The sequence below is a fragment of the Pseudorasbora parva genome, chromosome 20 (assembly GCF_024679245.1).
Source record: "Pseudorasbora parva isolate DD20220531a chromosome 20, ASM2467924v1, whole genome shotgun sequence".
In the NCBI taxonomy this organism is placed as follows: Eukaryota; Metazoa; Chordata; class Actinopteri; order Cypriniformes; family Gobionidae; genus Pseudorasbora; species Pseudorasbora parva.
Genome location: NC_090191.1, coordinates 25,194,223 through 25,205,122, shown reverse-complemented (window position 1 = coordinate 25,205,122; position 10,900 = coordinate 25,194,223). Strand labels below are relative to the sequence as shown.

Below are 10,900 nucleotides of genomic sequence, written 5' to 3'. Positions count from 1 at the left end.
AGGCCTATATAATGTTATATGCTAAACTGATTTTATTTTGGTGCGGGTAGGGTGTCGGTTCTATTTTAAGCGGAGCGGGTCGGGCGCGGATTTTAATTAGTGCTCTGTGGCGGTTTAACGCACCGCGGGTACGGGCGGGTCCGGATTTACAAAATCAGACCCGTGCCGGACTCTGGGCTACTGTAGAAACATGACGGGCCAAAATGGGCTCTAAGGTATTAAAATCCTAACGGTTCATTAAGTAAGGTCTTTGTACGCCACTGAAAATATAGTCATGTATATTATATTGCACTTCTGTCAATAGATCCTCATAAATACTACATGCTGCACCTTTATGCTTACTGAATAAAAATAGAAACTTATCTTATTGACCCCAAACTTCTGAACGTTAGTGTAAACAGTGACAATGTTTTATACGATCACAAAATGTGTCTATACGTGAAAATATATTGCTAAATATACAGCTGTTTGTGGGATCTTGGCATTAAAAAGTTAGAAAACCTCTGTTTTAGACAGGCACAGGCATGCTTGGAAAATGGCTATCGTGCTCAAAACATCTAAAAGAGTGATGACAGTGAGCCGAGATTAACGCACTTCTGCCGTTCTACTCAAGTTAGCGGTTAGTTTGTTATGTTTCTAAACTGCAATACTAACACCAGTTTATGAGTTATCATATTAAGATGGTTAGAATCGCAGTCAAAACGTCACACAAATGCGGGCCGATAGCAGCTGCGATAAATGCTTGACAGGAAAATAAATGCGCTAGAAGCGTCTCAGATAGCAGCAGCAGCAGGGAGAAGCGATCAGCTTTTCGCCCATCTCTTTGAAAGTCTCAGTCCCTAACCAATAAAATATTGTTACTAGAATAAAAGCTAACCTGCGCTGATAGCTGGAGGTTCTGTTTTGCGAAGCCGTTCCGTCACTGTTCTTCAGGTCTTCTTCCCAGCGTCTCCTGGTGTATGAGCCGCTACGTACCAGACTAGCAGCCGAATCCCTGAGAACCACAAGCTATACATAGTACCTCCGTTTCCAGAGAACCACTCTTGAAAAATCTATTACACTACTAGACTAACCCACTTCTATCAAAACATTGTTCAAAGTAGAAAAGACACCATCTAACCCACTTCATTTATGTTCTTCTCTCTTTCAACACGAATGTGCTGCATAAGCCACAAACACTTTGTGACAACATGGAGCATCAGGAGGTACCTGTTTTCCTTTTCGTCAATATCTGATGTGCTAACGTGTCTCCTCGGGATGGATGGAGCAACATACGCCAGGCGCGTCTTCTCCTTCTCCTCCTGTGCACATGAATGAAAAGGTTCAAGGCTCAAGGATCTGGAAACAAGCCTATAAAACGAACTCAAGAATCGAATGCAAACAGCTCCAACCTTCCAATTAAAAACAGGATTATTTTACCCAAAATGAAACTAAACTAAATTCTGGTAGACCTTTTCCTTGTCCTTGTTGTCCAGTGAGGATGAGAGGCGAGGAGAAGAGGCCGAGCGCATCACCCCGGCTGTGTCCTTCTCTTTTTGTGCCTCTTTAGTTGTGCTGATTTCCGCCAGTGCTCCGTAACTGCCGGTTTTCCGCAGGCCCAGACGCCACGATGCAGGAGACTCGTCCTTCCTCTCCTCATCTTTAGGAGACACCTTCCCTGCAGGTGTGCTCACCTGAGGAGGACAAAGAACAAATAAAGAAGGGTGGAAAACAAAAGTTAGTTCGTTTTGGGAGTGCATCAGAAGGTGTGAGAACAGAGAATTCGGATCAGCTTGACAGGTCAAAGCAGGGCATATGTATGGGAGCAGTGGACCGAGGGCTGGGCAACCTTTTGATATTTTCACGCCTAACGATTTTCAATAGAGTGAAACAGCACCTGGCCAGTATTTTTTTCCATTAATCCTTCTTATAGGGATTTTAAAAAAGTATTTGTTAAAGCATTAATTCATGAATCGCAACATTGCTAATACTTTGATCTGAAGCTAAAAGTATTTGATAATTGGACAAAACTATAAATGGGATGCAATTCGCTTGTTTTGACTCTATGATTGGTGAAATTTTCTGTACAGCATCATGGGTAATGTAGTTTCTCCACCACAAATTACAGTTAAATATGATTAATTAAAAACTAAATTGAAATAATGCAGACTGACATGAACAACAGAAGCAAACACCATCGATTTACAACCTCATAGCTCACAGTAAGGTTGTCATTAAAGGTTTGTAAGTTACCATTAAAAAAAAATATTTCCTATGGAGAAAATGAATGGACTTTTTACTTTGAGAATCTGACTGTAATTTTGAGCCTATGCTCTCGCTCTCTCTCTCTCTCTCTCTCTCTCTCTCTCTCTCTCTCTCTCTCTCTCTCTCTCTCAAAAACATTGCACAACATTACTAATGCCACTTACTTTTTAACTGTGAAAATAATAATATATAGTACAATTTAAATATTTAAAAGGGGTAAATACAATATTTTATAAATAAATGTAAACATTTAAAAGACAACTTTTGACAAAAATTTTTATTCATTGTAAAAGTAAGTAGATGATTAACTAACTATTTTAGTCATTAAAAATATTTTTTTTTCTTAGAAATTGATAAAATACTTTCAAAACAAACAAACCAATAAACAAACAAACGCCCAGCCCTTATATATTTCAAAACGAAGCCATTTTGAACAGTTTTGTGGATTTCATCGCCTTCGGAAGAGCAAAGCTGACTTACAATTTTTTACTTAAAAGAAAGCTGCATCTGACGGTTATGGAAACACTAAATGATATTATAAAAACAACAGATAAAACCAAACATGCCCAATTCCGATTAAATTGTTAGTTTTTGCTAACTCATCAGCATCCTGGTGACCTGTTAGGGTTTAGAGTCAATGATAAATGAATTTTCCCTTATCAAAAAAGTTTATTGTGCACACAACACTGATATCACTCGTCATATTTAGTCCACCACATTCAAGTATAAAACTAATTACACAGATAATTTTCGACAGCAAACAGCACGTCATCACAGCCACGACTGACAGCGACAACACCATGCAGTGAGCCAGTGACAGGAAGAGGAAATGGTCTTTTGGATGGATTAGGCGGTTATCTGATTGGTTAGGGACGTGGTCATGTGGGGAACATACAGGGCGGGCGGGAATCACAATGCTGAACACACCGAGGCCTCACCATCACTTTTTTGGGCACAAGCGAAATGCCAGTTTTGCGCAAGCCTTGACGCCACAACGCGGGACAGCCTGGCTCCCCCCCAGGCACAAGGGCAGTAATGTTATCAGACTAAAGCCATCCAAGACAACACAATGATGAGTAAAGAGAGAGAGAGAGAGAGAAAAAAACAGATGATTGTGAAGATAAAGCAAGAAAAAGGAAGAAAGAAAGAACCCCTGACTGAAATAAATCAAGCAGCAGCAGCAGCAAAGGAAACAGAAACGTCATGATGCATGAGTGACAGAGAAAAAGAAACGGAAAAGAAAATATATGAAAGCCCAGTCACAACATGTTGTGTGTTTTGCTGGCAAACTTAAGTTTAAAATGCAGTTAAAGCGCAGAATTTTACTAAAATATTCTTCATGGATATATTGCGTAATAAAAAATAAACAAACATTAAAAATAAAGAAAGAATAATCTACATAACGTTTGAATAACGTTAATATAACGGCTGGCGAATACCAATCAATGCTTTTTTTTGCATTTGAAATGCTTTACAGCACATTTCTGGGCGGGAAACGTTTTTTACTTTAATTTATTTTATATTTTGAACTAAAACTAAAAACTAAACAATTTTATTTTAATACACTTAATAAAATGGAACTGATTGGTATTCATTTTGTATTTATTTGAACTTCTGCCTCACATCAAAAGAAGCTTCTGATGGCATAAACAGACAAAAATGTCTTCCTGAACGTTAAAATACCTTCTCAAAACTCCTAAGATTTATAAACAAAGATTATGAGTCGGCATGTGAGTAGGTTATGAAGTAACATAGTCAGTTACGATAATCTTTAGCTCTCACATTGCTAGTATCATGCTGTAGCTAGTATAAGCTGAGCTACAGGAAGACAAACTACAGGAACACAGGTGTCTTCTTGCCATTCTCCATGATTAATCCTACTAGTATTAAATTAAGTCAAAACAAACAATAGCTAGACCAAATTATATTAAGTTACATTAAAATCATATCCGTTCTGAATAACAGCATATTCTAACATCAAACTTGAGAGCCTGACATTGATGAAATTCCCTTGCGGTCCAGCAGAGGGCAGCAAGTACATGCTAAAGAAGTGTGGAGGACATTTTCTCTCCTCTCAGGTGCACAGCACTAGAATTCATTGCACACTGATATGCCTGTAAACCATATAAATCAGCTGACTTTTTAGAATTTTGAGACCATGCTACACTGATGCCATGTAACAATTAATTTTTAACTCTTTTATGAAGCCTAAAAACTCTGTTCAACTTGAAAAAGTCAATAACATTCATTCTGTAAAGATACAAACGCAACACACATGCATGAAGAATGAATGATATTTCCAAGGAGATGTCTTGCTGTGGGCTGAAAGATGTAAAAACATGGAAGACGGATACTGGGTGGAGCGGAATGGTGGACTGCACATTCGAGGGCAGATGATGTACCTTTTTGGTAGGTGAGGTCGGGGTGGTCACCTGGTTGCTTGGGGTAGTTGGCGACGTGACGGAGATACTAGCAGGTGCAGGTGTACTGTTGGAAATGCTTGACGGGATTGAAGACTTGGTCTTGTCTGGATAAAAGAAAGATGCATGTTAATAATTTCCCCAAATTTACCACAAAGCTAGGTGTGCGTGGTCAAGTTTCCAATACCTGCTTCATTCTCAGACTCTGAGTCTTCTTCCTCCTCTTCCTCACTAGAGCAGCTAGACTCGTCCTTCTTCCCCTCCCCCTCTTCTTCATCCACCTTCTCTGGCTCAAGAGTCTCGATTCTTGGGGCAGTCTTCTCTGGCTCCAGTAGAACGGTTTCTTTACTAAAGCACAGATACACTCGACGGTTAATCGCCACTTACTTTAAACTCCTCAAAGCTTTAACTTTTAAGACCTATTCACACAAAAGCCCCAAGAATACTTGGAATTTAAAGTGTACATTATTGTATGTGTATAATATGTGATTGCTAAATTAGCATAGTACACATATACGGTGCACATGCAGACTGATGTGCCATACACGCTCCTTGAACTTTTTGCACTAATCAGTTCGTCCCTAAGGTGGGAACACTGGCCCCATCCACTGTTTGACATTCGGAAGAGGCGGAACAACAATCTACTGAAGATCGCAAGAACAAGTGACACAGTGATGAGACATTAACAGGACATTAAAGGGATAGTTCACCCAAAAATAAAAAAATTCTGCCACAACTTACACTGCTGAACACAAAAAAAAAAAACGATATTTAAAAAATTTTTTGTACCCAAGCAAGATAGAGCAACCATTGACTACCATAGTAGGGAAAAAAATACTATGGTAGTCAATGGTTGCTCTATATGCTTTGTTACAAACATTCTTCAAAATATCTTCTTTTGTGTTCAGCAGAAGAAAGAAACTCATACAGGGTTAGAACAACATGAGGGTAAGTTATGACAGAATTTTCATTTTTGGGTGAACTATCCCTTTAAGAGATATCCATAACTGTAGTTTAAAGGAATTGTATGTAAGAAATGTATTTCAATGCATCATAAAATGTCACTAGACATTGAGAAATCATGTTCATCTCAAATACTTATATAACTGACAACAGTAGTCCGGTCACGATATTGTCATTTAAAAGTTGTTGTTGCAGCCCTCAACTGATGTTGACGTTGACATGTTGTGTTTTGGCCTGAAGCTCCGCCCTCCACCTATCTACCAATCGCAAAGTCAGTAGTGTTTCAGCATCCGGGTTGCCAGATCTGCTCTAGTTACCACAGCTGCAGCTACAAACGTTCCTGCTGGATACTGCAGCCTATCTGGCAACATCGAATCAGGGGGAGGGGGAGAGAGAGAAGGGATACGCAGCTCTACAGTCATTTGAAAGTGATTGCAGTAGCGGTTTGCCACAATCTTACATACACGTCCTTTAAAAGAATACACAAATATATTTGTCAGTTGTAACTTCTGGAGAGAAATAAAGCGGACACTGGACAAAGATGAAACTTTGAATTCCTATTTGTCATCTGTTCGTTCTATCAAATTGAAAGGCTATGTATTCAGCTGTCTGCTGTAAATATTTGTGACTCTTGATCAGCTAGATTTATTTGTTGAATTGTTCAAATAGTTGATTAAGTTAACAAAATTTTGGGGTAAAGATGTAATTTTATTCACTTGCTAAGTCCAAACCAAGCGGCAACCTCCCACGATCACTCTTGAAGGCAATACAGAAGTAATGTAAACTTCAATTCCTCTAGCCACTAGGGACAGGCTCCAGAAGGGAGCAGAATCTCATTGAGTCCCATGTTAAAATTCCCAAATTTACAGGATAAAAAAAACATGTTTACAGCCTGGTACAAATTGTGGTTTTGGTCCTTACGGCTAATTTTGCCCTTCATGACAACTCTGAGGGGGGTGAATTTTTTTTATAACTAATTCGGTCACATTATATAAAGCCTTAAAGTTCTGCATAATTAAGGGCGTGGTTACTTTGAGAGACAGGTGGATAGCCTGTCTTATATGCCGTCTCATTGCGTCACATAAGCTCCGCCCACATCCCGCCTCTTTGCCCATTTTTTGTTATCCGGGAGTGACACGTGATGACACGTGATGCTTATTTCCAGACAGAAATAAGCAGCTATGAAATAGTGCGTTAGTGTAGTGAATAATGCATGTCTGTTCAAAGATGCAAATGATATGTCCTCAGAAGCGGTTCAGTTTTTTTTCATTTAAAATGTATTGTTTATACTACCAGACCCAAATCCCAGACCACTTTTTCAAGTAGACTCAGGTTTGATGAAAAACAGATGTGTGTCCACACCAAAAGCTCTAGTCAATTCAGGTGTGTGTGTGTGTGTGTGTGTGTGTGTGTGTGTGTGTGTGTGTGTGTGTGTGTGTGTGTGTGCGTGGCCTTGACATTTACGGTAAGGTCAAGCCATTGGGCAAACAGTATATCAATCACAACACGGCGGGTTGTCTCTATTCAGCAGGAGAAATTTACCTCATCAGTTGTTTCACAGATTGATTATTGTCCCCAGTAGTTGTAGTTTCTATTAAAGGAGACTTCTTAACATTCTTCTTTTCACTCAGAAGCTAAAACAAAAAGAAAATGTCAGCTTAAGGCTACAGAACAAAGACGAATTATGTTCATAATTGAAGACCCGATGCCAAAAGTGTGAAAATACCAGATTCTGTTTCTTTTGCAGCTCTTCTAAATATCCCAAGATATCTTCATCAGCCACGTCAAGCGCCGTCTGACCCTAAGAACCAAAATGTAACACTGTTAGGGTTCCATTCGAATCAGGACACCTTTCAATTGTAATTCAGATTCTGAAGCAGCACAGACAGAGTCACAAAGCCCATACCACTTTATTGACGATGTCCATTTCACACAAATGTTCTACAAGTATCCGGCAGGCCTCTTCTTTGCCCCAGTGTGCAGCAGCGTGGAGCGGAGTCCAGCCATCGTAGTCTTTAATATTTACATCATACCCTGCTTGGATTAAAAGCCTGCAAACAGTTAGAGCGACAGAAATAGCATGATGAGATTAGACAAATCTCGGTTTCTTGGATTTTGGTGCCGCAATCTAAGCTTGGCCTCATTTGCTCATTTGTGTAGACCAACAGGCTCATTTTTCCATTGCCTAGAAGGCCTGTTGTGCATGCCAACATTTAGTTGTCACAACAAAAAACAAACAACAAAAAAAACACATTCGATGTGAAGTTTTATGAGATTCCAACAGTCTATCCGATTATAATCTCGTTGTTTTGGTGCAGCGGCAGATGGAGCAGTTGTCACAGTCATTCAACTCTGACATCCAAAGGCCGAAAGCACCGTAAACAGAGACACTCCTAACTCCTGCCATACATCCTGAGCAGTGTTTGTTCAACAGCTCATGATAATCTACTGTAATGGAGACAGATAAACACGTTACATACTGTCTCGTCCTGCGTACAAGAACCAAGAGTTGAAGGTTAAGTATAGGATAGACCAAGTAAAGCCTCCACACCTGCGGTACCAAAGTTTCATTTGTTTCTACCTTCACTAGCTACTAAATCTCACATACTGGCAAAAGAATAAAGACAAATATTATCACAGGTGTTCCCTGAATCCTTTGAGGATGGCAAAAACGGCACAATCTTTCTTTCGAAAGCGAGCAAACTTACTTTAAAACCTCCGCGTATCCCTTGGCTGCAGCCACATGCAGTGCGGTCCCCCCAGACTTGGTGTGCCGGACGTCGTTGATCTGGCCGCTGTTAAGCCACTGTCGTGCATCCCTTAGCATGATCCGCTCCTCCTCTTTCCTGGCCGCCTCGATATCCACGCCTGGAGCAAGATGGAGGGAGGGGCAGATCCTTAGGATTAGTACATATACTTGACCTGGCCAAACTGCAGGATCTCCAAGAAGGAAACCCGTTTGAAAAGCAAAATATAGGAAACGTTGTCATGGTACTTTATTTCATCATGCTCAGTGAACAACCATGGGGGTTACTATGTTGACTACAGTGCAACAAGGTAAACAGTTTCAGGAATGCATGAATGCCTGGATTGTCTATATTAGTGACAAAGGTTGTGTGTGTGAGGGGGGAAAAAAAGCACCTATTACAAATTGTACATGAATGAACAATAGTTGGTCGTTTGATTTAAACTACAATTACATGGATTAAAATAGCTTTTGACAACTATCTGACTGGTGGTACGTAATAAAATATAAACCCTAAAATATGAACTTTGTTGTGGCAGAATATTCACTGAATATTAAAGTGTGCATACTTAAATTCTTAAAAACACAACATGTAAACTACATCATATTGAAAGACTGCCAAATAGGTCACTTTACCTCTAGTCTACATCCCCTGACACTTCCTCAGGCATGTAGAGACCTGAACAGCATTAAGCTAAAAACAAATAACAATAGAAACTTATACCTAAACTTATCAGAGTATATGACTTTGAAGTAAGCGACCATTAATCATGTCTCAAAATTCTTAGCAACATCTCCACTGAGTACCAAAACAAGGTATAAGCTTTATATATAAAAAGATAACTGACTGCTACTTGACCTTCCATTTTTGTCAGAATAATAAACATAAAAGAAGGCATATACAATTACAAATGAGGAGCATCTCAGGTCCCTTATACGGCTACAGGACAGACAGGGAGGTGCGGTTGCTGGGGGAAGTGAACAGTGATGTGATGAAAGTGACAGATTTTGATCAGTTTAGTTGAAGTCCATGGGAAAGAAATCTGTAGGAATTTCTGCACAAATTCCACAAGCAGTGCTGTGTAGAGAGAAATTTCTGATCATGGGAAGAAATTATGGGAATTCAGAACATGCCTTCATAAAGTAAAGCATGAATATCATAGGCTTTTGTGGTGTAAATAGGTGATGTCTAGTTAGTAATTCTCAAACTCTTTAGACCATCATGTCGTTCGACACCCGTAAGACCTCCGTTCCTCTTCGGAACACAAATTAAGACATTTTTGTTGAAATACGATGACTCTGAAAGCCCTTCATTGACACTAATGAAGCGTTATGAATCAGTGTATCGATTCAGGATTCGGATCGCCAAAGTCACGTGATTTCAGCCGTTTGGTGGTTTGACACGCGAGCCGAATCCTATATCGTTACGCTTTTTCATACCGTTCAAAGCTGTGGTTTGAAATTGGCCCTCTTCTATAGGTTATTTCGTTTTTTTGCGCACAAAATCTATACTCGTCACTTCATAAAATGATTGTAGAGCCACTGTAGTGAGATGGGCTTTGTAACGACGGCTTTAGTGCCTTTTATGTGTCTTGAGAGAGGAAATGACTGGTGTCAATGAAGGCCTTTCTCACCCATCGGATTTCAACAAAAATATCTTCATTTGTGTTGCGAAGATGAAAGGAGATCTTACGGTTGTCAAACGACATGAGGGTAAGTAAAGTATGACAAAATGACCCTTTTGGGGTGAACTAACCCTTTAAAGGGTTTGAAATGAACACCCAATAACTGCGGGCAAAAATCATCTGTGGTGAGAAAACACTGTCAAATCAGTAGCCAATTTGGCGTGGGGTTACTTATTATGTTTACTTACTTTGCTGTAGATTTGCTCATGAGTCATCATGATAATTTAAATAGAGAATATTGTGCAGAACCTGCGCATCACTGGTTTATTTGAACATACACATCAATACGCAACAAATAATGGCATGCATGCATTGAAGCAAGTCAAGATTTAAAAAAAAAAATGTGGTGTTTGTTTTTGTTCCACATGGTGTTTGATGTTCTTTGCACTGTATTGATCTGTCCAACAAAAATAAAAAGGATGAGGATGGAAGAAGAAGGGATGAGATGGCTGGAAGACAGGATTTAGTTTGAATAAGCAATTCATGTATGAGATCCAAAGCTGTGCCATAGCTAATCTGTTTTATTTTTTTCGGCTAGAAGAAGTTCTGAATGGCTGGTAATTTAATTTAACAGCCAAATAGGCCAGTGAGTTAAAAAGTTGATTTCATTTCATTTATAATAAGGCTGAGCGATTTTATCGATTCTGCTAAATAAATAGATATTTTTCCCCCAATAAAGTATCGATTTTTTAGCCGCGAGTATCGATACATTCAAATCGGCAGTGTTTACCCCATAGGGTTATTCCAAACTTACTTCATATCACTTTATACTTCATCAGTAGAGTGTTTTACATAACCTTCAGTGATCTCATGTGACTGCGGGTCAAAAAATTTGACAGAAA

The 10,900-nt window shown here is 39.3% G+C and overlaps 1 protein-coding gene across 3 annotated transcripts in view; it reads right to left on the bottom strand.

Moving 5' to 3' along the window:
- ppp1r12a (protein phosphatase 1, regulatory subunit 12A) overlaps positions 1–10,900 on the bottom strand; it is an 89,285-nt gene that overhangs the window by 23,424 nt on the left and 54,961 nt on the right. For 2 of the 3 annotated variants that reach the window (XM_067428537.1, XM_067428539.1), the window contains exons 4-12: positions 8,336–8,495; positions 7,534–7,678; positions 7,354–7,428; positions 7,170–7,261; positions 4,852–5,012; positions 4,647–4,771; positions 1,452–1,673; positions 1,210–1,301; positions 878–994 (exon numbers count right to left, since the gene is read on the bottom strand). In XM_067428537.1, coding sequence (XP_067284638.1) covers positions 878–994; positions 1,210–1,301; positions 1,452–1,673; positions 4,647–4,771; positions 4,852–5,012; positions 7,170–7,261; positions 7,354–7,428; positions 7,534–7,678; positions 8,336–8,495 — 1,189 coding nt within the window. The remainder of the gene's footprint in view (positions 1–877; positions 995–1,209; positions 1,302–1,451; positions 1,674–4,646; positions 4,772–4,851; positions 5,013–7,169; positions 7,262–7,353; positions 7,429–7,533; positions 7,679–8,335; positions 8,496–10,900) is intronic. The other variant, XM_067428538.1, reaches the window with a different exon arrangement.